At 33.9% G+C, this 25,392-nt stretch overlaps 3 protein-coding genes across 4 annotated transcripts; 1 reads left to right on the top strand and 2 right to left on the bottom strand.

The window, feature by feature from the left end:
• The first annotated feature begins 4,491 nt into the window (after nucleotides 1–4,491).
• On the top strand, nucleotides 4,492–11,893 carry LOC130797586 (uncharacterized). 2 transcript variants are annotated; one of them, XM_057660223.1, is made up of 5 exons: nucleotides 4,492–5,198; nucleotides 6,764–6,925; nucleotides 11,112–11,210; nucleotides 11,314–11,475; nucleotides 11,559–11,893. In XM_057660223.1, exons 1-5 carry the CDS (start codon nucleotides 4,578–4,580, stop codon nucleotides 11,694–11,696), a joined length of 1,182 nt encoding a protein of 393 aa, XP_057516206.1. In that variant the 5' UTR covers nucleotides 4,492–4,577; the 3' UTR covers nucleotides 11,697–11,893. The 2 variants fall into 2 exon arrangements, with proteins under 2 accessions (XP_057516206.1, XP_057516207.1); XM_057660224.1 differs by having other exon boundaries at nucleotides 4,539–5,198; nucleotides 6,770–6,925.
• Nucleotides 11,894–12,420: 527 nt separating this feature from the next.
• Nucleotides 12,421–18,515, bottom strand: LOC130798786 (uncharacterized). Its single transcript, XM_057661882.1, has 11 exons — nucleotides 18,169–18,515; nucleotides 18,015–18,106; nucleotides 16,437–16,531; nucleotides 16,092–16,305; nucleotides 15,932–15,956; nucleotides 15,489–15,591; nucleotides 14,248–14,348; nucleotides 13,986–14,160; nucleotides 13,290–13,460; nucleotides 13,100–13,200; nucleotides 12,421–12,989 (listed from the first exon to the last, which is right to left on the bottom strand). The coding sequence occupies exons 1-11, from the start codon at nucleotides 18,409–18,411 to the stop codon at nucleotides 12,873–12,875; spliced, it is 1,437 nt and encodes a 478-aa protein (XP_057517865.1). The 5' UTR covers nucleotides 18,412–18,515; the 3' UTR covers nucleotides 12,421–12,872.
• A 1,981-nt stretch (nucleotides 18,516–20,496) lies between these two features.
• LOC130797995 (uncharacterized) lies at nucleotides 20,497–25,380 on the bottom strand. The gene is made up of 4 exons (XM_057660814.1): nucleotides 24,215–25,380; nucleotides 22,971–23,079; nucleotides 22,305–22,440; nucleotides 20,497–20,945 (listed from the first exon to the last, which is right to left on the bottom strand). The coding sequence occupies exons 1-4, from the start codon at nucleotides 25,144–25,146 to the stop codon at nucleotides 20,824–20,826; spliced, it is 1,299 nt and encodes a 432-aa protein (XP_057516797.1). The 5' UTR covers nucleotides 25,147–25,380; the 3' UTR covers nucleotides 20,497–20,823.
• Nucleotides 25,381–25,392: the final 12 nt, after the last annotated feature.

Below are 25,392 nucleotides of genomic sequence, written 5' to 3'. Positions count from 1 at the left end.
ATATAAGCCACTTTCACATTACAAAATAAAGTTTATCGCAAAAGATATATTAGCATTAGCTAGCTAATTATAGTTCAAATAACAAAAGGTCAGCTAAAGATACATTAGCTTAAACTAGCTTGATACGAAGTACGGTCAATTATAATGTTAAAATAGCATCAAATCATTTTCCCTTCTCATACAAGTAATTAATCCAATGAAGTCTAGCTTCATCACTTGGAAGACCATCAAGAATTGTTCTCTTTTGAGGATCCTCAATCATGGTGCAAGCAAAATCAAATTCAGGAGTACATAGAGTCAAACCAGGCAAGGATAATAATTTAGCTAGAAAATCTGCAAGTGTTATAGAAGAATTAGACAATGTAAGCGCCTCAAGATCAATTAATTCCACATCTCTAATGTTCCTCTCCGTGATAACTTGAACCATGGCATCTAATTTCTCCATCAACATTGTTGATCCTCCAACTCTTCTAAAGGATTTCGACTTAGAACTCTTATTGCTTACACAAGCTTTAGTCTCAGATACTCGCTTGCTTCCTTTCTTTCCAACTTCTTGTTCAATTCTTTGAGGAGAAGGTACGGGGAAAGGAGTCGAGTTATAATCATTCCAAACTTCTTGCCATTCCTTATTGGTTTGGCTATTGTCAAAAGCATTACTTCTACTCCATACATCATCATATTCATGAGATGTATTACTAACATTTAAATTTGGAGGAGAAGGGATATAAACTGTATCATTTTTACACTAAGCGAGAGTAAACTTTAACACACCTTGTGCAACCGAAACACCAAACAATTGCTCCATCTTTGACTCCAGCTCAGGTTCAATCCCTTCTTCTTGGAAAGCTTTAAAGTGGATGTTTTCCTATAAAGAAAGATAAAAAAAAATATTTTTTAGAAGTTCATTTAACTTAACATTATAATTTATAATTTTAAAGTTGTACTAGTAGAGTTGATAAGTAAGTTAACCTCAATTTTTTTAGCCTACCACTCTTCACTAGCACTTATAGTTTTCTTTTCATGATCCCAACCTAATCCCATTTCTTTTCCTTTCAAAGCTTTCCAAAGGCTCCAACGATTTTTCATCCAATTCCACTTGTTCTTAAGCTTACTCTTGCTATATGCTAAGTTGGTCTTTTTTTGAAATTTCTCTTCAATTATTTTCCATGGGATCCGTTGTGAGATTGTTGCACCGATTTTTCCCTTACTTTTTTCAATACATTGGATACACAAATCAAAAAAATGTGCACATTTTCTTTCGACCAATTAACTCGATTCACATCTTTCCCCTCACTTCCACCTTCTTCATTTTTTCTTTACCATTCTTGGCTTTGGTGCCATCTAATTATGATAAACCATAATTAAATAAAAATACATAGAAGCATTTCTTTCAAATATGATAAACCATAAACACATATTAGGAAGGAAGAACAAATCTATAATATTCTTCTAGTCCTCATCTTCCTCGTCGATTCTGTATAGTTGTGATGTTCGAGTTCGCCTCTTACGATATTAATTAGTTGTGATGTGATGAGAAGGCATAGGAGGTGACTGGTAGTGGATACCCAATGGCTGTGACTACCCCACACCATCATGTGGATATGACAAGTCGAGCTTGTCCAAATAAACATCCGATGGTGGTGGTGACGAACTTAGCCCCTCGCCACTAGGTTCAAGGGCGAGCTGTGTTGGCTCCTCAATGTGAGGAATAAGTGCTCGAATTGTATACCACGAAGGATCCCTTATGCAATGTTCCTGATTGACGGCTCCTAACTAGAGTGAATGATTGATGCTACGCCTTGCGCTTCAAAGGATTAAGTGATAAAAATTCAATGAAAATATAATTGAAATATAAGAACAAATTTTGATATATTAAAGAATACTTTATACAGTGGGTCGTCAAAGGAGCATTTGGATTGCAGCAACAACACCTTGTGGTGTCATCTAACGACGAGTGATGGACTAGAACCACAACGTGTAATCCAGAGTAGTAGGTGCATATGCCTCATCGGTGGATGCACTATGTAGTATGAATCACATATTGTGGTTTCAGTGTGCGATCCGCCGTGCGTTGATCTCACCTCAATTCTTTGTTATGTACCCTTTTTAGTGAAGCGATACAACTTAACATCGGTGTCGCATAAAGCAGGGATGCCTTGTACCAACCCAAATTTACATAATTTACGCTTAGGTAGATGAACTTCAACTATGTCGAAACAACATAGTGGTAAATATGCCTTTAACGCACTCGATAAATAAGTTTTTGGGCAATGCAACATTTGCCTTAAGTAGGAAGCGGTCCCAAAGAAACTATAACATATGTAAAAAACTGTTGCTTACACATTCAAAATATAAAAATATAATTAGGAGCGTCAAGAGGAATGTAATACCTGGTCAGGTCTAAGCAAATCCAATTGGTCACGATGCAATCCCACACGTGTAGAAGTGTGGGTCCTTGTACGTCTCGAAAACGACGATCATTAACCATAGTGAGCCTCTAATGGTGGTTAGGGTGGGGGAGCAACAACACCATGAGGTTCCACAACCAAACGGTCTAAATGGCTGAGCATCGAGTATATGCTTGTATATATGTAATGTAATATGTATTAAAATAATCTATTGTGACCTATAAAAGTACTAGTGCCTACACAATCTCATTAACACTCTTTTGTGAATAACGAAAAAGCCTCTAATGAAGGCAACTCAGTGCAACAGAATTCTAGTTGTTTTGCTCAATATACTCCTAATGTTGATTTATTAACGTCAGTTGTACTTGCCTTCTGGTCTTGTCATCGAACAATGCAGCCCGATTAAATATAAGAGCCTAAGAGGTATGCCTTACCGTACCTCTCAATGGAGGCCTCATTCGCACCATCAAGGAGATGTGCGAAATTTTGTACCAGACTACCATCCTCAAGTCACTCCCTTGTACCATACCAGCGAGAGGTCTACTAGTGTAGTAATCATGGTACAATTTACTCTAAAATAAGGGATGGGGTGAAAGTCATGCAGGTTCGCTCGCTGGATGCATGGGATGATACGTGATGTGTAAATTTATTTAATCAAATGTGTACGGTGTACGTTGTGCCTATGAGTCAGACTCAGAGAAGCTAGTTTAATTATTTTGTCTAGTTTTAATTTTATTACGGTGAGAGAAAACAAATGCAATTGCTTTTTGTTTACAAAACTACTAAAAGGTGCACTTTTAATAGATTAAATATATAATAAAGAGGTTTGTGATATTTAGAATTATCCAATTCACATATCAACGATAATTATTATTCAATATCTATAAATTATGGAGAAAAACGTGATTTTAGGGTTAGACCAAATAAAATTGGACTTTGTTTACCCTTAAAGTTGACCAAGACATTTATTGCACAACTTTTGATTCAAAGTGGTGAAGCCACAAGGGTGATCGGTAGTGGTAGGAATTATGCTCCCACAAGTCACAACCTTCTACGTTTCTATCATGGCCATTCTTTAGTGTGGCCCTTTGATCATATACTAAATACTACTATTAATTAATAAAATCTTTTAAATGATAGAATAATTTATTTTATTTAAAATGTGAAGAATTTTTTTCTTTCCAAATCTCTTCTTTCTATTTCCCAATTGGTATCTAAGAAGGAAAATGCAATCTTTTCTTAGTTGTCTTTCCTTTTCCTTCATTTCATGTCTAAACATAATGTTAATAGGTATAAGGTTAATTTAAGTTTTTCTAGTAATTGTTATTGGTGGCAAAGTGCTAAAATAAAAGTTAGGGGAGCAAAAAATACCAAAGCTTCCTTTACCATTAAATCCCCACTAATTACTCTCGTAATAATACTAACTGTACATAATAAATAAATTTGTAGAGATGAATTAAAATATGTCGTAAATATGTATCATGAGAATGGCTTATGTGGCTTTGCGACTGATGTTTTCTTTTGTTTTTGCTGTAAATTCAAAACCGAAGCTAATTCAATAAATTACAAAAAGTAGTGATTGGTTTAATGTAGAGTAATTTAAATTGAAAATTCTAAAACCCTGTTTAATTTTTTATTCCTTCCAATTCAGAGTTAATATTTACTTTGCATTTTTACATGTTTACTAATATACTAATTCAATTCATATCTCTAATTGTGTATAATTAAAAACTACTATAAAAAGTTAAAATTAATAACCTTCACATTGAGATGAATCAAACAAGATACCAATTGACTAACTTATTGATTAAGAATTAAATACAATTATAAAAATAAAAAATGAAACATTAATTCTTGTATTACAAAAAAAATGTATTTTTAAAGGTTGAAAAGATATTGGCATTGATAGATTTTTTTCAAACAAACCTTAAATTAATTTTCAAAGTCAAATTTTCAATTCCATACCTACCTTAGTACTCCAATTTCAATTTCTAATATTTTTTTGTTGGTATCTATTAATTTCTTGTTTAATTCCCTTATTGGTAACCAAGGAATATTATTATTTATTTACTCCACACCTTGAATTGAAATATTGAATGTGATAGAATGTGAAAATAATTAAAAAAAAAAAAAAGATTAGTGTTTATTCCTATAATAAAAGTCTTTATAATGACTTTAAAACTTGTGCTAAATTCCCTCCCACTCAATCCATATTCCACCCTGAAAAAGCAACACCAACATCCCACCTTTCTTTCTTCTCAAATCATGGCAGCAGAAACCTCCAATTCCACCATTGGAGAACACCTTAAATGGAGAAAACCACCCAGAAACCATCAACAACCGCCATTAACAACAGATCTAAACTCACAAATGCCTTTAATTATCCAATCTACTCGCTGCAAATCCACCATTTCTTCTCTTCTTTTGTCTACTTTTAGTAACCGTGAAAATACCCAGAACAGGAATAACCCCAAGAAAACGTTTAAGAATTCAGCGTTAAGAGGGTTTGGGTGTACTGCTCAACCTGAGGTTACTGTTCCTGCTGTTATTAGGTCTTCTGCTGATTGGGATGACAGAGAGAAGAAGAAGAAAAATGGGGTTTCTTCTAAGAAGAAAAAGAAGAAAAATCAACATTTACAAAGTGGAGGTGTGATAATGGAGGATTCAATTGGGTCTGTGGGTGTTCAAGATTTATGGTGTGGTGATGCTTCTGCTGCTGCTTCTGTGGATTGTGTTAGACCTCTTTCTTCTAGGGGCAAAATTGATCTTGACAAAATTCATCACAGAGAGGTTTTTCTTTTTTTTTTTTTTCTCTTAATTATTCTCTTTTACTTTTCTCTTTAGTTAAGTTTCTTTATTTGGTGCATTCCCATTCCACATTTGGGTATTTTTGACTTTTGGGTTCTTTTAGTAGAGGGTAGGCTCAGGGCTATAGGAAGGTAGAAAGTGATACATGCTGTAACCGAGACAAGACCCGATTGTTGACTTTTTGGGTTAAGGGCTTGGGAGGGGTTATACTGTAAAAATGTGGTAACGGTTACGATGCGGTAATGGGAGTGATATTGTTATCATAACGTCTAAATATGAGCCAAAATCATAAAAGAAATCGATACAGTCTAAAATGCTGTTTATTTACATCTTTACAACACTGAAAATATGTGGAGCCAATGCGATACGATGCGGCTCAAGAGGGGTAGCTAGAATTGAACCCTGGTCATGTGTGTGTCATGTACGGGAGAGTAATACGTGCTACAACTTAAACAAGACTCTATTTTCAAATTTTGGTTTACAAGTGCTTGGAATTTTTTGGGAGTTATATGCATGATTATTTATTTATTTGAATTTCTTGGATTAGATGAAAAAATGGTCATTAAATCCTTGAAAATTTTTGGGTTTTGTTCCAACTTTTTACCTTAAATTTAATGCTTCTTTATGTCTGGAAAGGTATATTCTTTTGGAGTACAAAATTTATGATATAGTTGGAATGTTGAGCCAATAACGTGTCTTTTATTTAAATCTGGTTTAGTGAGACATTCTGCAGTTTTCCATCTACTTTGTTGGATTTCACATAAGAAAGAGAAATTGGATGGCTACATCTATTTGTCTTCACTCATTAGATCTATTAAAATAATGTTTTTAAACAATGCTAGCTTAATACTATAATTAATTCATATGATTTTTTAATTTCTATTGAGATGCATTGCTTGGCTTCATTTTCAATTGAGCAAAATAATTTATAATTTTTTTGATTTTGGATTAGGATGGGTTATGATAAAATGCTGGTTAAATTATTTGGATTTTATTTACGTAAAGTTGTAAATTATATTTGTAATTGTCAATTGGACAATCTCATTATATGCGAATAAGGGTAAGGACGTAAGGTTGCATACAGTTGATTTTTCCGATCTCATTCAAGGTTGGAATTTTTTAATGGCATTAGGGTGATGAAATGTTGTTGTATAAGGGTAAATGGAAACAGGGTCTTAGTTATTATTACCGTAATATCACGTTTGTCCGATCAGCTGAACTCCGCCAAGGCAAGATCCATTTGGGTTTGGATACGTTAACTTGATATTTCCCATGTTGTAAAGGTGTAAAATACCGTATTTTGAGCCGTATTAAGGAATATCTTATGATTCGACCGAGATTTAGGCGTTTTGATTACCACATCACTCTCGTTACTGAATTACCATTCCATTACCGCGATCGCAACCGTAACCTCATTACACTATCAATGATGTGTTGTTTTGGGATGTGTTGTGTCTTTACTTTGGTTTCTATGCTTTAGCCAGTATCAACTGCTGCAATTTGTAATTGTTTTCTTTATTCTGTCATTAAAAAGTATGTTTGTCTAGTTGCAGCGAACCTCCTATACATCAAGACAGAGAATAAATGCTGAGCAGTTTTCTACCATGGGCCTGGATTCTTCCTTTGACATTCCAAGTTTTGGACCGGATGTCTTTGAAGCCCGGTACTACCATCATCTACGTAACCGTACCCCTGAAGAGCTAGCTGAGGTTTGTTGTGCATTTCAATTTTTTGTGATGTGTACAACTTTGCACTTTTGTAGTTTCACCTATATGAAAGGGAAAACTTTTCTTTGCAACTTATTAATACTCCCTCTTTTTCACTTAATGTGTCCCGTTTGACTTTTATATCATTTTTTAGGTGGTCAAATAGGGTCGCATATGAAATAAAAAATGTAGTGTTCTTAAATTTTTTGATAGATGTAAAGTGGGGTCAGTAAGTATAAAGGTGTAATAAAGTTGAGTTTAATAAGGGTAAATTGGTAAAGTTAACATATCCTAAATAGAAATGATACATTTAGGGTGACTTAACCCAATAAGGAAATGAGACACTTAGGATGAATGTGAGGGAGTGAATTGCTGGTGCACTCTTAAGTGGAGTTGTGCTTATTGTGAATGCTAGCAAAAGTTCTCATGTGGGATTGATCAATTAGAGTAGGAACGCTATTCTTTTCGGACCTGCCATCGGCTCGGATACCTTGTTAAGTAGAGCTAGACTTCTTGTGAATGCCAACAAATGATCGGAGAAACACGAGGTTTACACACTTCATAAGCCAATGGGATACTATCCTAACACCATATGACAATGAAAGGAAAAACTCCAATGACTTAAAAATGCGTCCACCATCTTTAATTCATCGATGTGAGATAAACCATCCCAACACCATTACTGAATAAATATTTGTTTGTGGAGTTACTCTAAAGTTTAATTTGATGACTTTTCAGCTTTTAGGTATGATTTGGTACCTAAGCAATAGTTGATTTTTTAAGAGAGTATGGATTTCTCACTAATTTGATTTAGGTGAAAAGCAATGTTCCTTCAATATCTTGCTTGTTTATGAAACAAAAACTTATGGGGTGCCCCAATTATTATTGTTTTAACCCACGACCCGTCGACATGATTTCTTGGTACTCATAGTATCATTCATAAATGCAAGTAAAGTTTAGAATATTTTCATTTCAATATAACTCTTCCTCTTCAAGTTTTAGGGGATACAACCAAATAGTATTAGGAATTATGATATAAGACTAAGGGGAATGTATTTGAACTTTCTTTTAACCTTGAATACTTTTTCTATTACAATCTTTATTTTAAGATAATAAAACACTTTTATTGGTTCGTTTGGTTGTTGGTGCTAAACAATAGTAACGAGAATTTGTAGAGTAAATTTTCAGGAAATGTACCATATTATTCTCGTAGAAATGAAATTTTGATCATAAAAAATTTTTTGTTCACAATTTTCCATTACTATCTAATATCACATTTTCTTATAGTAATGCATTAGAATGAATTTTGTTAAGAAAATGAGAAAATTGTAGGAAAATATACATGGCCATTTAACTTGTGAAGAGATTTTTCTGCTAAAATTACACTAGTTTTTCTTTATCATTCCCACCATTTAATATCTAATACCAAACAGGCCGTAAATGCAAATCGTAAGCTTGCTTGTTTACTTGTAAATATTTCCTCCGTTCCTTTATGAAGTTTCCATAAGGAATATTTACGGAAATTAAAAAAATAGAATCTTTTAGATATTGAATATATTACTTTATTGAATAAAAAAATTGATTGAGAAAAAGTGGAGACCATAAACATTATAAAAAATATTAAAAGATAGTGAAAAACATGTGAAGACTATAAGGAATATAAAAATGTTAAAATAAAGGTAGTGGGAGACCATGAGCATTATTAAAATGAGGATAAATAAGATTATTTTAGTCCAAAATTTATGATATAAATAGAAAGATTTTTTGTGGAAATAATAAATAAAATATCAAAAATGACAAATAAAAACTTGTTAGTAAAATCTTACAAAAATGGAGTACTTTTATCATTAATGTCATAACTTTTTCCATGCTATAATAAAAACAAGTCAGAAGATAATAATGAAAACTCAAAATTGAGATACCATAAAATCAAATATGTCCTATAAAAGCATTAGCATTCCCAATTACAGTTGCTGATTTTAAGTGAAGGTGGGTATAGTGGGTTTGACATTTACTCCTCTTCTTAGCTTTCTTTACCATATCTTTCTCATAATGCTTTTGTTCATTTAGTTTTATATTTATTTCCAATTTTTTTTTAGAAATTATTACTACTTTATTTGTGTAGATTCCCCGTGAACTTTCATTAAGCACTTTAGACCATCCCTTGAGAATAAAGTTTTAATTTTGTAAGGTGTCATATTAGTTATATTCTCCTTAGGGTAGGGTGTTCATAGATTCCCGGAATACTTACCTGTTTCTTATATTGTGTATTCTTTATGTTGGGAATTAGACTTTTGTGGGGAGCTATATGACAAAAAAAAAGTAAATAAAATATGTGAGAAATCGTCTTGTGATAAAATATGTGAGAAATCGTCTTGTGATGAATGTGTTAGTTAAGCGTAGTACTCTTTGGCCGTCTTTCTAGAGCGGGGAACTCTTTATCCGCATCCTTCTTTATAGGTATGAGTTGACGTCTTCTATCATCCCCTAGAGCCTGATCATAGTTTCAATGAGCGGGATACACCGGTGATAATAATGATGATGATGTTCCTTAAATGATGTCTTTTGATCTCTTTATGTTCCTTAATATGATGTCTATTGGTTAGTAGATTGGGAAGCCATAAGATTTTATGTTCCGACATGATAAATTTGTTGTTGAGCTTGTATACAAGGTCCACATTAGAGGAGAGTTATTTGTACACAAGTCCGATGGGGCTCCATCCTTACCTGGAACAACATTTGGTTTGAAACGGGGAATGGAAATTTGAACACGGATTAACCTAGATTCACTCGGGAACAATTGGGTACGAGATACATTATGTATAGAATATATATTTGTAAACAAAATTAAATTAAAATGATTATTTTGCTTTAAGAAATAATTTTCAAGTGGAATTTTTCTAGATTTCTAGGTTTCATCTAGTTTTTTTTTTTTACCTTTTTTTTCTTTAATTTGTAAATGAAGGTCAAAATACCTTTAAAAAAGTTCTTCTACCCGGGACATTACCTTAAGCAATTTGGGTCGCATTTCGTAGTGATTAAAATGAAACATTCCTGGATCGCAGAATGTAGTTACTATGGTTCCATCATAACAAAATGTAGTCCAGGATTCTATATCATTTGGTTTGTTATATCTATTCTCTTCCCTTAGTGTTCGGTCAAGTTACAGTCAACTCCATAGCAACATCCAAAGTATATAGAAATAAAAAAGTTTGAAAGGGGTGCTTTAATGAGACATCATCCCAGTTTTTAGCTATTTTTTACTCAACCTTTTCTTGAAGAAAATGATTGCTTTGAGTTTTTATTTTTATTTTTTTCCCTTTTTTGAAAAGTTAGCAAAATGGGCTTTCATTATGATGTTTTTTAATTCACCCCTTTTTAGGTGATCCGATTTATAAAGAACACTTAAAAGTTTTATTGTTAGTGGTGTGGTTTTTATCACTTTTATGTCTATTTTTGCATTAATACATTCCACATTTGGTATTTGTTAATAACTTTACAAATTCAATAGTTGGGATATTATAAGAAAACCAACATTGGTAAGCCTATTAACTCTGTAGCATAGTGCAAAAATACATTTTCGGTCACAAAATGGAATTTGTGTTTAATGCGGCTCATTTTCGATCGTGGTAGATTCAAATATACAGTTGCGATACAGTGATGCGGCCTTATTTCTGCATCATGTTTTGTAATTCTCTTCAGTTGGTTATTCAATCTGAAGTGATGTGTGACCATTGAGCTTTAAAGGCGGTGTATAATAGGAGACATTGTGACTAGAGGTATTCAAAACAGACCCGACGAGCTGATAATCACCCTACCTTGTAACCAAACCCAACTTCAACCCACCTTCAAAATGAAGTTAAAATTATATAAAAATCAATGTGGACATAAGACCCGATTTTGAACCGACCCGAAACAATTGACTTGAAATCAACCTAATGACCCGAATGAAACACCTCTAGTTGCGACTACAAAAGTTGTAGTTTGCACCTCGGAATTATTGTTGGTTTTTTAAGTTTGCTTTGAACTTAGGAACTGGATTCTTTATAATGTTAATGATGTGCTGTTCTGTACCGAGGACTCCAATTTTTTGTGCTACATGTTTAATTCATAAATTTGAGGTCGTTTTGCTTCAGAAACTATGTAAATATGAAACATGAATAACATACTTTGTGTGTAATTTCTTCAGATTCTAATGTTTCAAAATGGTCTTTTAACGAGTAGAAGATCAAGCGGTCTTGATAGATACCGAGACTGGAGACTGGATGTCGACAACATGACTTACGAAGTATGACTATGTTTCTTCAAACTATTGTTGATGTTCTTCGTTTATTTATTTGCATATTTGGTAGATTACGAATGTACATTTTCCTTTTTGATCGTCCAAACAGGAATTGCTTGAACTTGGGGATAGAATCGGGCATGTGAATACTGGATTGGAGGAAGATCAGATTGGCCGATGCCTTAGAAAAGGTAAGCTGTGTGTCATGAATGAAGTATCCTCAGAATCCCCGAATTCAGCTGAGATAGACGGAAAATGCAGCATTTGTCAGGTGAGTTTGAGTTATCGAATGAAAAGATAATTAAATTAGTCGTTATTACGTATGGAGATAAAGTCGGAAATTGTATAACACAGGAAGAGTATGAAGAAGAGGAGGAGGTCGGGAAACTGGAATGTGGACATGCTTATCACTTGCATTGCATAAAGCAATGGCTTGCGCAGAAAAATGCTTGCCCTGTCTGTAAAGCCGAGGCGTCTGCTCTATTGGATTGAAGTCGTCCGTGTCGTGTCTTATGATCGTTGATGCTTTCCCATCTGTATAGATTTATGTTCTACCGCGATTTCATAGGAATACTACATTAACTTTGTTCATTGTTGTGGCTATGCCTGTGCCTGTGTCCGTGCCTGTGCCTGTGAACCTTGAAGTGACTTGGTTTTTTGGCTCTTGAAAAGATTAAGGATAATTTTTACGTTTTTTGTGTTTCATCTCGTTTTGGTGAGTAGAAGAGAAAAATGTTGTACTACAAGTTTTGCAACTAGTACATAAGTCTTTTTTTTTGTTTTAGGTTGATAAAATATAAAAATGTGCGGATGAGATGAAAAGATAAGTTGAAAATTTGGAGCTAAAGACCGTGTTAGTATGGACTTATTTCCTACAAAAAAAATATGGCAAAACTCATAAAGCGGAGGGAGGGAGTATTTATTTAGAGTGTACTAAAAAGGGGAGAAAATAAGTTATACTATACTATAAGTTTGATCTAGAATCAAAGGGAAAATGAAATGTTTTAAAAAAAAATGTAAATATATGATAAATAATGAAGAGTGAGAGTAAATTGTGGGAATAAAATTTAAAAAGAATTTTAAATATAATGTATGAATCAGATTAAATAAAGCGATGGGTATATTTCGAAAAATATAATTGATATAAAATGAAAGTGACAATCTAAAATAAAAAATATTACTAAATAAAAGAGACAGAGAGAGAAGGGAGTACCATGTATAATAAATATATTGTACCTCTTGGAACTTAGATCACCTTTCATTAATTTAAGGCCTTTCTTAAATACAAAATAAAAAAGGTTGAGATCACCTTTCATGTCTTATTGGTACAACAAAATCGGTTATTGCATTTGGGATAGAGTATAAGATCTAAGATGTTTAATTGTTTTTGAACAATGTACTTCTAATTTGGGAGTAAAGAGCAAATTCTTATTCTTAGAACCAAAGCTATCAAAATGAGGATTTAAATCGTATAATCATGCATTTCTACGACCCCTTTTGACGCATATGATTTGAAACAACTTTGGCATTATTGTTGTATATACATAGTTGGCCAGGCCAGAAGGGTGTTATATACATAAACTTTTTACTTCCATCTCACATTTTATCATACAAGTAAAAGGATTTTCCAACTTATTTGTAGTTCTTCTTGGTATTTATTATTTCTTATTAACTGCATGAAGCAGAAGACGAACAATCGACCAGCGCTTGAGCGGCTAAAGATGTATCAAGTTCGTCATGAGCACCGAGAAAATCAATAATACATGGATACACCTTCTTTGGGGCCTGCATTTTTGGGAGACAGTACAGAATATTAGAATCTGATTCCATAAAACATAAGTATTTCTTAAGCCAAGAATGAAATAATCACGTGAAGTGATGAAGAGTAAGCTTACAAAACGGCCTCCAACTAAATCATAGTGTGCATAATGCGGACCGCCAGGTTCTCCAAAAACTTTATACGTAATCAGATGCTCCGGGATCAACTTCACAGTTTCTGTTACATTATAGTAGAGCTTCTCACAAAATTGATCGATAAAAGATCAAAAAAATATATCAACTCTAAATTAGATGATAGTATGATACCATATACAGCTTCAGGAGGACAAATTAAGTCTTGATCGCCAGCAAGCGCCAAAATAGGGACATTGCTCATGTGAAGATGATCCTTGTAAAAGAAAGTTCCAGTTCGATCAGACAAACCGCTGCTCTCAAAGGCAGTTGTTAGTTGCAAGAGGAGCTTTGCAGGTATTGTACCTGTATCCCACGTCATGAACATATTGAATTTCTATTAACACTTTTCTCATCACTCGTTGCTGTATAAAATGACAGCTAAATGCTTAAGTTATGATTTCTAGTAGCCTAAAGAAGTATAACACAAAGTGATTCACATTTAATGGGAGGCGTATACAGTGCAACAAGCAATAAAAACTAAAAACCGAAGCATTCCATTTAGATTAGCAAAAATTTCAACCATAACCAGATATACAAGCAGATAAAGTTGTTGATTCTATTTGAGTAGAAATTTTTTGTGTCACATTGTTGTCAGTTATCAATTATTAATGAATTGATGGTTGAGCATGCTACTCCTAAAGAGTTCAGTTGTGGGTTGAGCATAGTGTCTACTTTTGCATCTTCTTACAACCCAACAACGCCAAATAGTATATTAAGTGTGATTGTATGTGTGGCATCAAGTAGTCATTTGTCAAACGAATTAGGCTACGCCGCGACACTTTCCATGTTTTATGAAATACAACAGATAGAAAGATGCTATTTACTCACAAAAATTCTTGAGGACAAGCTTGTCAAACATTTCAGGGAGCATCATGTCCTGTGCAGATATTTGAGAATTCAACCATGACAGCAGAAACAGAGGACGAGAAGCAAGAGGATGCATGGTTGCAAGGAGTGCACCTATAGGAATTGCTGGGATATTTATAGCCTCCGCAGGGTCCGCCTGCATGACAACAATTTCAACGACCTAATCACAAAACTTGTGTAGTAGGTCAGGGATAAACTACATCCTAACAGTCATCATTCCTACCAAGGGCAACAACAATTTAAGAGAAGATTTTGAAGATGAGTAATCAAGTGATGATGCTATAGTAACAACTGCAGAAAAAGGAGAGTCTCTTCCTTTGAACCCTGGAAAAAAGTTTCTTTGATCAGAAAAATGTTACAGGAGAATATTAGGATATTAAAATGTGACAAGTGAAGCATCACTCTTAAACAATCTCAACTTTAGTAGCAAAAATAACCAAACCTTTTCGGCAGCATATTCTAATGCAGTTACATTTATCTCTACAAAATATGTCAAACTTTGATGGTTCTACAAGCTAGTGGCATCTGAATTATTTGTGAAGCAAGTTTGAATATTCACTAACCAAAAACGAGTAATTATGAGCTTTCAAATCTAGTTTTCCTTCCATGACATGAAGGTTTTAGGAACTCAATACTTTGTGGAAACTTAATTAGCATTTGCTTATCTCTAAGACCACCCAAATCCCGATTAGTTTCCTTAACAGATGTTATTCAGACACAGGAACTCAAGCAGATACAACATGAGTATGAGTTCAACTGTCACACTTGTCTATTTTATGAAATTATTTCATTCTTTTGACGTAAAATGAAGAACTTGTATGCTCTACGCGAGTCTGAGTGTCATGGATCTGATACTGATGCTTGAGATAAATTGAGTTCGAATAACATAGCCGGAAATTAGCAGTAATTTAGATGATCCTTCAATAAGCTCCCCAAGTACACTCAGAAAACGCAGGAATGGCCCAACCTACTGTTTTTCAGTTAATAACATTTTTTTACTTCTTCACTTTGTGAAGGTGGATTCAACTTACGGAAACAGTCAACTACGAGAACCCTTCATCTTAAATTTATTAAGAGTGCAACTTTGGAAATGAAATGCTACCGATGGGCCATTTGCCTTTTTTAGATTTTGAGATTCCATAAATTTCAAGTTGGAGCCATGATACTTGATAATTACTGTGAAACTGCTTATATTGAACTTACTCAAGTGGGATATTTAAAGATAAAGGTAAAAGGAGAAAATATCAAAATAGTCTCTGCCTGGAAGGTGAAATCTTAGGTCATTTCTTCATAGAAATGCAAAGTAGAAGGTAGAGAACAACAATGACAGGAAAAATCACGTCTCAAAATTCAGAGTGTCAATCAGTTCAAAACCAAAAACTCGTAAATACTTATTTTCTTATTTGACTAGTTTCATCTACTAGAGATCACAAAACACACAGATAAGAAAGCATGTTCACATACCACAAAACGAAAGCATAGCATACAGCAAAATACCACCCATCGAGTGCCCAATGGCAAACAATTTTTCATCATCAGGGTTGCTTTGTTCTCTAATGTAGTTCACCTGCAAAAAAGTTTATACCAGACTTGATATAATCTGCCAAAAAATAGCCTGTACATTGCGTGTTAATCTTTCTATACCATCACCATTCACCCCAATGCTATTAAGTGGCTCCCATGGACCCACCTAACTATTGTGGGTCGGATGTATGCAACCTTACCCTTACTAGTGATAACTAAGGTTAATTACCATTGACCTTTGGTAGCAAATATCATCTACAGCTTTATATAAATAAGAAATTCACAAAATTTTATGAGTTATGTTAATATAGCCCATTATAATTCAAAACCAAATACTATAAATTTGGCCCATCGAAAAAAGGGACAAGTTAGTCCTTCTATACAATGCAACCAATCCCCAGTTTCACGCTGAAAATTTATCAATTTTTATTTGAAACATCATATTTTTGTCATTTTATCATCAAAAGAATATCGAACATCGTTCTGGCCATATCATCACTGTTTTTTTGACAATGAGAGAATATAAGAGGAAAACCTTACCACTAGAGGGAATCTTCCTTTAACAACTGATCGAAATCCCAATCACTATTCAGAAACAGGTCTAGTTGTTTTTGGAAATCCTCTACCATGGGCATATATTTCTCACCAAGTTCAGGAAATGTGGGTGGTATTGTATTCTGAAGTTTTCCAATGTAATCTGAAACCCCTTGACTCCAATCCTTAACTTCGGATTGACCAAGGCTGGACTTAGAGAACCCTGCAAGTTCTTCCTTGATCTTAAACTGTAGGCCAACATTGCTTTAAAAGTTTAAATGGAAGAAAGAACAAAGATACTATCGAAGAGGAAGTCATGATAGGAATATAAGTGACAGTTGAGAGGCTTCTCACTTGGAAAGGATTCTAGTTCTTTCATGCTAAATCCAGCACCCTGCACTTCAAGAATCCATGTGTCAAAACCTTGGCCAGACATGTGACGTGCAAATTAGGACAGCAATGACAAAAATGCATCAGTTAAGACAAAAGCCAAGTAGGAGTTTTCTAATACAGATTATCAGCAGCAAGCAGGTAGAGGAAGTCTTGCACTTAACCAAAAAAAACTTGTTATGCAATCATCTCCTATCCAATATTTTGCAAGATGGAGTTGAAGTCAGTACATATTCATGTATCCATACAAATTTCTTAAATATGTTTTATATGTAATATCACCCCTTGACCACCTCCATTTGATACATCCATTTTTGTGGTAAGCCAATCATTAAGTATGTATGATAACTCAAATTTTAGATGCCAAACAAGCAAGACTTTTACACAATTATCATTAAATTTTGGTTGTCTTGCTTGAAAGTTAGGTATATAGCCTATAACAACTAACAATGATTAACTAATCATACAAAGCACTTAATAAATGGCTCAAAGAAATATAATGATTATATGATCCCTGCAGCAGTATTAGTATCAGTGGGAACATTAACGCACATGGAGTGAAGACAAGTGTGGACAGAAAAAGCAATGAGTCGGTGCCATGGCACGGACACCTAGGCGCATGTTCTAGAATCTGCGGTTAATTCTACTAGTTAGAATACATATGTAACTAGGAATGTTTTAAGATCTGTACTATAATGAGGGAAAATTTTCTTAGTTTTCTTTAGTGCTATTCTAGCTAGAGGTAGTTGTGTCCTAATTCTAATAAGTTTTTAGATTTTAATTAGAGCTAATAATTAAAGTTATTTTAGAATTACACTTTTGATGTACGTGAAAATAGTACATCTAGACAGTTCTTATACTAATAGAGGTAGAATATTTTCAATAGGCCATTAATGTAATTCATAAAACTAATTGAGAGATTTGAGTTGAATTTATAATTGTGGTTTATGTGAAGCAAATATATCCTCAAAAATCAAAATTATGAAAGATTCTTGTTTTAAAATTGAGTAACGGAGGATATTTGAAGCCAAAGTTTTGAACTTGTGGAAATGTATGTGGAAGAGTTTATGCAATCAGCCATTAATTTAATTTATGGGAGAGAACAACTATAAGGTGCGATAGACTTACTTTCCTTATAGTACTAATTCTCTTATAATGTCTAGGTTGAAAATTGGAACTATACTCATATTTTATCAAACACTAGCTGATTCAAAAAAAAAAGTTGTTTTAACCTGCTAATTTACTAAAATAAGCTAAAATAGCCAATAAGACATTCTACCAAACACTAGCACTGTGTTATACTCGAATAATTGGACAATGGACACACAATAATAAGAATGCTAGGTTTGTGTTTGAGATGAAGATCAGATTGAGATTATTAACATGTATTAAAAAACAGTTTTTGCTAACTGTAGTCTGTTTTAGTGCTGTTTAGCTATAAAATGAAATTAATTATTCATAGCAGATATCAATTATCATTGCTAAAGCTACTCCATAAAATTGCAATTAAAATCAAATCAAAGCGAAAAAAGGAAAAAAGAAGATACTTGAGGAGAGAGATCATATCCAATAGCATTAGTTCCTACACCAGACAGCAACAACAATGGATGATTTCTTGATTCATCAACGACATACTATTAAAAAAATCATACAGAGGATGAAAATAACCAAAAGAAAGAGGAAAAGAAGAAGAGACATTAGAAGAAGGAAGGTAACGCCAAAGAGCAAGTTTCCAATCAGTATTAGGAATTTGAACATAATGAAGTTGATTTGCTGTACAAATCGCTGGCTTTTCTTTCACTAATGCAGCTCTAACTGTGATTGAACATGAATCTGATCGACGCCGCTTTGATGAGATTAGGGATAGGGATCCATTGATTGACATTCCCGAACATAAATTTGGTTTAACAATCGAGTTCGTATGAATATTACAAGTCATTTTGGTAGATTTGTTGATATATTTGTTCTTCCTTTTCTGCTATAATAATATCTAATTGTATGAATCCAGTACAGATACGTGTAGAGTAGAGTTGTTCGCTTGGCCGAGTAGAGGATCCGCTAGTATCTAAAAATTTTACCCGCGAACTTAAATATTCAAAAGCCCGTTTGTATTTGCGGACATTTTTTTTTATCGTTACCTGCTTATTTTTAAAGCGGGCAGATCCACGAGTAGACGTGCATTTCTTATAAAAAATTAAAAATATAAATCATATTATAAAGTTAAGTTTTAATAGCAAAAAGTATCTAATAAATTATTTTTTTCCAAAAAGTATCCAATAAAAAAAGGTTTGCCAAAAAATAACTAATAAAATTTTTTATGTTTCACATAGTACTAAGTAACGTTTTTCCTTCAATTGACCGTCAAATATAACAGTTGACTGGTCAAAATCGAAATTTCTTTTTCCTCATCTTCAATTTGTTTTCCAATTTAATTTCAATTTTGAGTAAAAAGTAGCGGAAGAAGATAATGAGGAAATTGTATTAGAAAAGAAATCTAAGATGAGGAAGGTCAACTGAAAGAAAACGTTGATTGGTACTCTTTGGAAAAGAAAAAAATTTTGTTACATATTTTTTGACAAAACTTTTTTTATTAGGTACTTTTTGGAAAAAAAATTTATTAGGTACTTTTTGACACTTTTTCCTAAAATACAATACATTATTTAAAATATTCTAAATATTATATAAAGTCTCCAAATACTCAAATTACATGAATATTGAATATAGATGGTGGAGTCGACTACTTGTTTGAACTTCAATAGTCGACTGCTTGAGTGCTTTAAGAATTAAAATATTGAATGTAGAAGGTAGAATTAAAAACTTTAAAGTTTAAAGGAAGCAAACCTTAGGGCTACTACAAGAGTAATAAACTAATGTTGGGTATGGGTATGGGTACTAATTACTAAAGTTGGGTATTGGTCATGTAGTAGTACTAGTTTAATAATTAATAGAATTAATTATATAATAAATAATATATTAAACTAAGTGGGTGGACGGATATACCCACAGGTATATTTTGGTGTCGCTACCAGCCCATTTATTTTGGCGAGAGGGTATTACCCGTCCAAACTTTAAATTTTTTGAAAAATGTTATCCATGCCCCCCGGTTTTTCGAGTTTGATGGGTCAGCCTAGCGGGTAGCCCGCCCATGAACAACTCTACTGTAGAGAGAAGCAGTGATGATTTGTTGAACTGAATTTAATCGGATTTTATTTATTTATAATTATAATATAATTATTTGGAGTGTTCTATGTTCACGTAATAGGTACATTTAGAGGTATTCAAAACAGATTTGATGATTGATATTTATCCAATCTTATAATCAAATCGAACTTGATTCGACTTCAAATCAAAATTAATATAAAGTTACATAAAAATCAATTTGGACATAAAATCTAATTTTGAACAGATCAGAAATACCTAATGCAATATTAACCCGATGACCCAAATAAACACCTTTAGATGCATCAGTCAGTTGGACTTCACATCAAAATAAGCTTGCAATTTTAAACCAAAAATACTCTTTTGTTTCTCAGTCTACGCTATAATCATCAGATTAAAGTTTACATTTGGGTTTTATTTTAGTCGTCTAATCATCTAGTTCCAATTAATTTTAGCTTGGTAAGACTCGTGAGAATCGTATCTTGTCTAAGTTCAAAATGTACCATATTAAATGGGAGAAAGTTTTTATTCTATGCTCTCTTTGTTCCTCTCAATTCACACCCCTTTTTATTTTAGTTTGTTTCATTGATTCGCACTTTTTTCTTTATTGACAATAATCTCACTCTTCTTTTTTTAACAAACTTATAGTTTTACCCATCTTAACTACTCATTTTCATCATCCGTTTGTTTTATCTCTTATTTTCCATCTCAACTTCTCTTTTTATTAAATTTCACTTATTTTACAGATTCTGCAAAATAAGAGGGAGAGTGAGAATATTATTTATAGTACCATGATTTTTTCAATTAAGTTACAAAAATATTAATTGGACTTGCCATGTTTAATCAATCGTTAAAAATTCACTAGTTTCCTACAAAAAAATTTGCTTAAAATTAAGGCAAAAGTACATATAAAAATGGGTAGGCATTTATTTGGATGGACAAACATACACAGGACAGGACATAAAGAGACTAGGAGTATAGAGATTAACATCTACAGTATATGACATGTACAACCCTTTTTCCTCCGTAATCGAACAGCTCCCGGTACAAGAAATGTCGATGAGCCATGGCGGCTGCCGCCATGCATTGCTCCATGGCCAAACAACCTATCAACAGCAACACAGATTTACAAGCCGGACTTGAATGCTTAGAGTTAGCACCTGGCCCCTTGGTCAATTCAGTTGTCATGCTATTACGCTTTCACAGGAGATGATTCGACCAGAGCAATTACGCGCTCAGTAATCTCCGCACCAGCGTTTGGCTTCGCTGCTTGCAAAGCCCTCTCTGCCATTGCCTTCATGAGTAGTTCATTATCTGCAATCATAGATTTGTCACTATAATCAATACTCGGTTTGGAGGTTTCGAACAATTTGTCGATCTTATAATGTAGCAAAGTTGACGACCGGCTACTTCAAATATATAACGGCTCGTCATGTATGAGACCGTCTCACCATGAGACAGAATTATATAATTAGTCCATTTCTGTACTGCAAAATTGTAGGTGATCATTTCAACATACTAACGGCCCGTTTAGTTAGTGGTATTAAATGATAGTAATGAAAATGATTTACAGTGTAAAATTTCATCAAAAGTTCATTCCCATGGTGATGAAACTTTAATTACAAAAAGGTTTTTTTGTTTGCAAATTTCCATTACCACCTTATACAATTCCCATGGTGATGAAACTTTAATTACAAAAAGGTTTTTTTTGTTTGCAAATTTTCATTACCACCTTATACTACCTCTACCAATGGTAATGCACTGAAATGAATTTTATGAAGAAAATGAGATGATCGAAATTGGACAAGCATTGCATCAAGATAGCCAAGATATTTTTCAACCAAAATTACACTAGTTTTTATTCCCATTACCACTGTTTATTACCACCAACCAAACGGGCCGTAAATGTAGTGGGTCAGCCCAATAGAGATGGTCTCACTATGAGACCATCTCATTATATAAAGGTAATTGAGTAAAAGCTTCGGGTCTAATTATGCTACACTTTAAGTATGGTGTTCGGGTTGTAGTGAATGATGAACTTCCTTGACAACAAGCTAGCATACCATAACACCTAATGATCTTCAGCTGAAAATACTAAAATAAACGAAATATTATCGAGAATGCATAGGTGTAACAACCCAACTTACCGTTGACTAAGTACACAGGGTCATCACGAAGTCTATTTCCCAAGAAACTTAAATCACAATTTCAAAACATAGATCTAAATGAGAAGTTGTAGCTTTGTATTAGGTTTTGGTAAATGTATATCGGACTAGATTGTATTGGTTATGTTGGACTTTTATAGTCCCTTTTATGATTACTTTGTGTTTTAGTTAGATGTTTGGATTGAGAATTAGCTGATACAGCAATGTCATAGAATTGGTGACCCCTTTGCACAAGTTTTGGAATTGAGATTTAAGTTTCTTGGGAAATAAATCACGTGATGACCCTATTTACTCAGTCAACGATAAGTCGGATTGTTACAATAGGGTTTAATTGCCAATAAGATCCGAAATAATCCAAGTAATAACATTTCGGTTTACTCATAATTGCTCCATCGTACATTCCGATACCATTTCTTCCGAAGCTGTTGAGGCAAAGATTCAAATTCGTATGCTATTGTTGCTAATTAAATAGGAAAGTTGCAATGAAAAGTAGAGCAATTGTGCATACCAAAAATGTCCCTGATTGCGATTCTTAACGTTGATGAGTCAAGTTCATCTTCTGTAATGATTCTTGAACCGGCTAAATCTGCCATTAAAGATGCATTTTGGAATTGATGTCCTTCCGCATCTATAGGAGATGGAATCTGCAAATGTTTCATTAGAATCACTTCAAGAAACATCTTATGAGAAGAAGTACATCCATGGTAAAGACTAAAGAACAACCAATGCACTTTCTAGTAACCATAGGTCCATAGCAATTACATTTCAACAATAACACTGTGTTTGGATAGAGAGAAATAGAAGGAAACGAAAAAAAAACACGTATTTTTCACAACTTCCAATCCTAAGCTTTTATTCATCCCACTAATTGATAACTATTTTGGGCAAGGCTTGTAGGCAATCTAGTCCATATGATATCCTTTAACTCTCTTTTGGGAGTATACCGATAGATTAAAGTGTGATTTTCCTAGGCTTCATTATGAATCGTGTTATCCTCGTCGTGTTCTTGACCCCACCTCATCATCCTAAAAAATTGTCATTGCTTTGTTTTCTTCTCTAGGAGAGTTGCAAAAGTTTGTTTTCTCAAAGCGATATAGAAGTGTATAAACTAGTAATGCAACATGATCACAACATTCAATAGCTCAAAATATCTTAAAAGACTGAGGAGTGTTACCAGGATGGCAGGTTTCCCTGTAACTAGTAGTTCGGAACATGTCATCGCTCCAGCCCTAGAAACAACGAGATCTGCAGCTGCATATGCCATATCCATAGAACGCAAGAACCTTGTAAAATTAAAAATCATGTCAGATGATTAACTAAAAATAGAAACAAATCGAATTGAATTCATTGACTCAAAAGATGGCATATAGCTTGATAAAGGAAGAGTTCAACATTTAAAAAGATGGAGAAAGAAGGTGGGAATCTTAATCGTAGCATGTTTTCCCAATCAAAGTGCACACACAACTCTCGTACACAATGTAGATGGTCAGCCGAGGGCCAATAAGAAAGATAGTCCTGTACATATTTTTTTCTTCATTTCGAACAAGATGAAGTTTACAAGTCATTTTTGATTCTGAGCATCGTTTTTTCCTGAAAACAATGTTACGATCACATAAAGCGTGAACCTTCAAAGCATTTGATGAGTTCCGGCTATACAAAGTTCTACACCGTCAAAATTTGGAAACGTGAACTCTTCCGAGAATTATGCTGAAGGGAAGATATCATTCTAGTTGGTAAGGCACATGAGGGAGCAAAGCTCAACAATAGGTGATCAAAATGTTGGCCCGTGATTAGATTCTCACCATACATGTAGATGAACATGAACTAGGAAATAATCAAATCGAGAGCAATAGAATACACCTAACAAAGTAATAATCGCTACCCAACGGTCACAAACAATCAATGAATCATGTGGCATACTATTATAATTCTAAGCTAAACCCAAACCTTCAATCACCATCTTTGCAAAATCATCTCTCTTAGATTTTCAACTTTCCCATTAAAAACAAGAAGAAACTACATAAATCAAAGAACCGACTAGTCCATAAACTCTATGTCAAGAAATGAGATTGATCAAGTAACAAGACATTATGGGGGTGTATGGCAATTTTAGATTATTTTGATGCAAATAGAGGTTTGGGTTGTCAAACCATGCAATGCTAGTGTTCGGTAAATTTGCTGGTTAAATAACTTATTTTTCTGAATAAGCTGTTTTGGTTCAAAATCAGCTGGAAATCAATTTGTCAAATTAGCAACGGTAATCACCTTTGCACTACAAACTATCAGCTATTTGCCAAACACCGTAAATCACTATCTTCCTCACACAAAAACCTATGATAACACCAAATAAAAAGAAACTATAAAATCAATGGAGAAGCATAAAACTGAATAACAAAGGCATGAAGAGAGAAAACAAACGGTGCCAAAACGAGTCGAGGATGGTTTCGAACAAGGCTTTCCATTTCGTTAAACGATTCAACACCAGTCTCCCAGATGATATGCAAATTCGAGCGTTCCTCCAACATCTGATAATAAATATTGAAAAGAGTAATGTTCATTGAATTAGCCCCAAATGAGCCCCCAAGAACAAGCAATACCACAACCTCAGATTCATTAACCTCGGCCACTTTGGGGAAAAAATACGCCCTCGCCCCTGATTTTGATACAAACTTCCTTAATGATAACCTGATCGGATTCCCACTCACGACAATCTTCTTCTTATCAGTAGGAAAACGATCAACCGATGAATTATAAGCAACAAAAACTAAATCAGCAACAAGAGAAAGAAACCAATTAGCTAACCCAGGAACTGAACTTTGTTCTTGAATCACCATTTTTAATCCTTTAAAAGCAGCAATTAAACAAATAGGGAAAGATACATAACCCCCAGTTCCAACCACAATTTGGGGTTCAAACTCCTTCATTATCTTCCAACTTTCACGCATTGAATTGACCCATTTTAAAGGGATGCCCAGATTTTGCACAGACAAAATGGGTCGAACCAATGGGGTTGCGGGTATCGCAGAAAAGTCATACCCAGAAGCGGGTACAACAGTGCTTTCCATCCCAGAATCAACACCAATAAACAGGATTTTGGCATCTGGGTTTTTGATTTTCATCTCATCTGCAATTGCTACTGCTGGGAAAATCTGCCCACCAGCTCCACCAGCCGCAAAAACAACCTTTAATGGCTTTTTCTTTGTGTCATTTTGAGATGTTTGAAGAAGTGGGGATTCTACGGATACACAGCAGAGGAATTTGAACCTTGATTTAGGTGAAAAAAGAGGTGAATAATAGGTAGTATGTGGTAGAAACTTGAGGGGAAGATGAGAAATAGTAGCAATCACCATTGTTGAAAGCAGAAGATATTTTTAAGGAGAATTAAATGCAACAAGGATTTGGAAAGTATGATTGGTAATAAAACCTGAAAAAGAATGACATTGAAGGACCAGATTGAAAAGGATGTATTGGATTTTAGTTCTATAAGACAAATTTTGAATTGAGTAGCAGAGTAGGAAATCAAAAGGCAATGGTTTTGTACACCAAGTTAACAACTATGGATACTGACTGAAATCAAAAAGCTTCAAAGGATCTCA

The sequence above is a fragment of the Amaranthus tricolor genome, chromosome 13 (assembly GCF_026212465.1).
Source record: "Amaranthus tricolor cultivar Red isolate AtriRed21 chromosome 13, ASM2621246v1, whole genome shotgun sequence".
NCBI classification, from domain to species: Eukaryota; Viridiplantae; Streptophyta; class Magnoliopsida; order Caryophyllales; family Amaranthaceae; genus Amaranthus; species Amaranthus tricolor.
Note: the sequence above shows the minus strand (reverse complement) of the source record. Positions and strands in the feature narration are given on the sequence as shown.

Bases quoted from the DNA above. Each gene is read 5' to 3' on its own strand.
- LOC130797586 (XM_057660223.1), top strand. From the start codon at position 4,578: ATGACTTTAAAACTTGTGCTAAATTCCCTCCCACTCAATCCATATTCC. The intron at 6,926-11,111 runs GTTTGTTGTGCA...TAATTTCTTCAG, and splicing joins CCCCTGAAGAGCTAGCTGAG to ATTCTAATGTTTCAAAATGG. The intron at 11,211-11,313 runs GTATGACTATGT...TCGTCCAAACAG, and splicing joins TCGACAACATGACTTACGAA to GAATTGCTTGAACTTGGGGA.
- LOC130798786 (XM_057661882.1), bottom strand. From the start codon at position 18,411: ATGACTTGTAATATTCATACGAACTCGATTGTTAAACCAAATTTATGT. The intron at 18,107-18,168 runs GTCTCTTCTTCT...TTTTTTTAATAG, and splicing joins GTTACCTTCCTTCTTCTAAT to TATGTCGTTGATGAATCAAG. The intron at 15,957-16,091 runs GTGGTAAGGTTT...ATAAATTTTCAG, and splicing joins TTAAAGGAAGATTCCCTCTA to CGTGAAACTGGGGATTGGTT.
- LOC130797995 (XM_057660814.1), bottom strand. From the start codon at position 25,146: ATGGTGATTGCTACTATTTCTCATCTTCCCCTCAAGTTTCTACCACAT. The intron at 23,080-24,214 runs GTTTGTTTTCTC...TAATTTTACAAG, and splicing joins CCTCGACTCGTTTTGGCACC to GTTCTTGCGTTCTATGGATA. The intron at 20,946-22,304 runs GTATGCACAATT...CTATGATTGCAG, and splicing joins CGCAATCAGGGACATTTTTG to ATAATGAACTACTCATGAAG.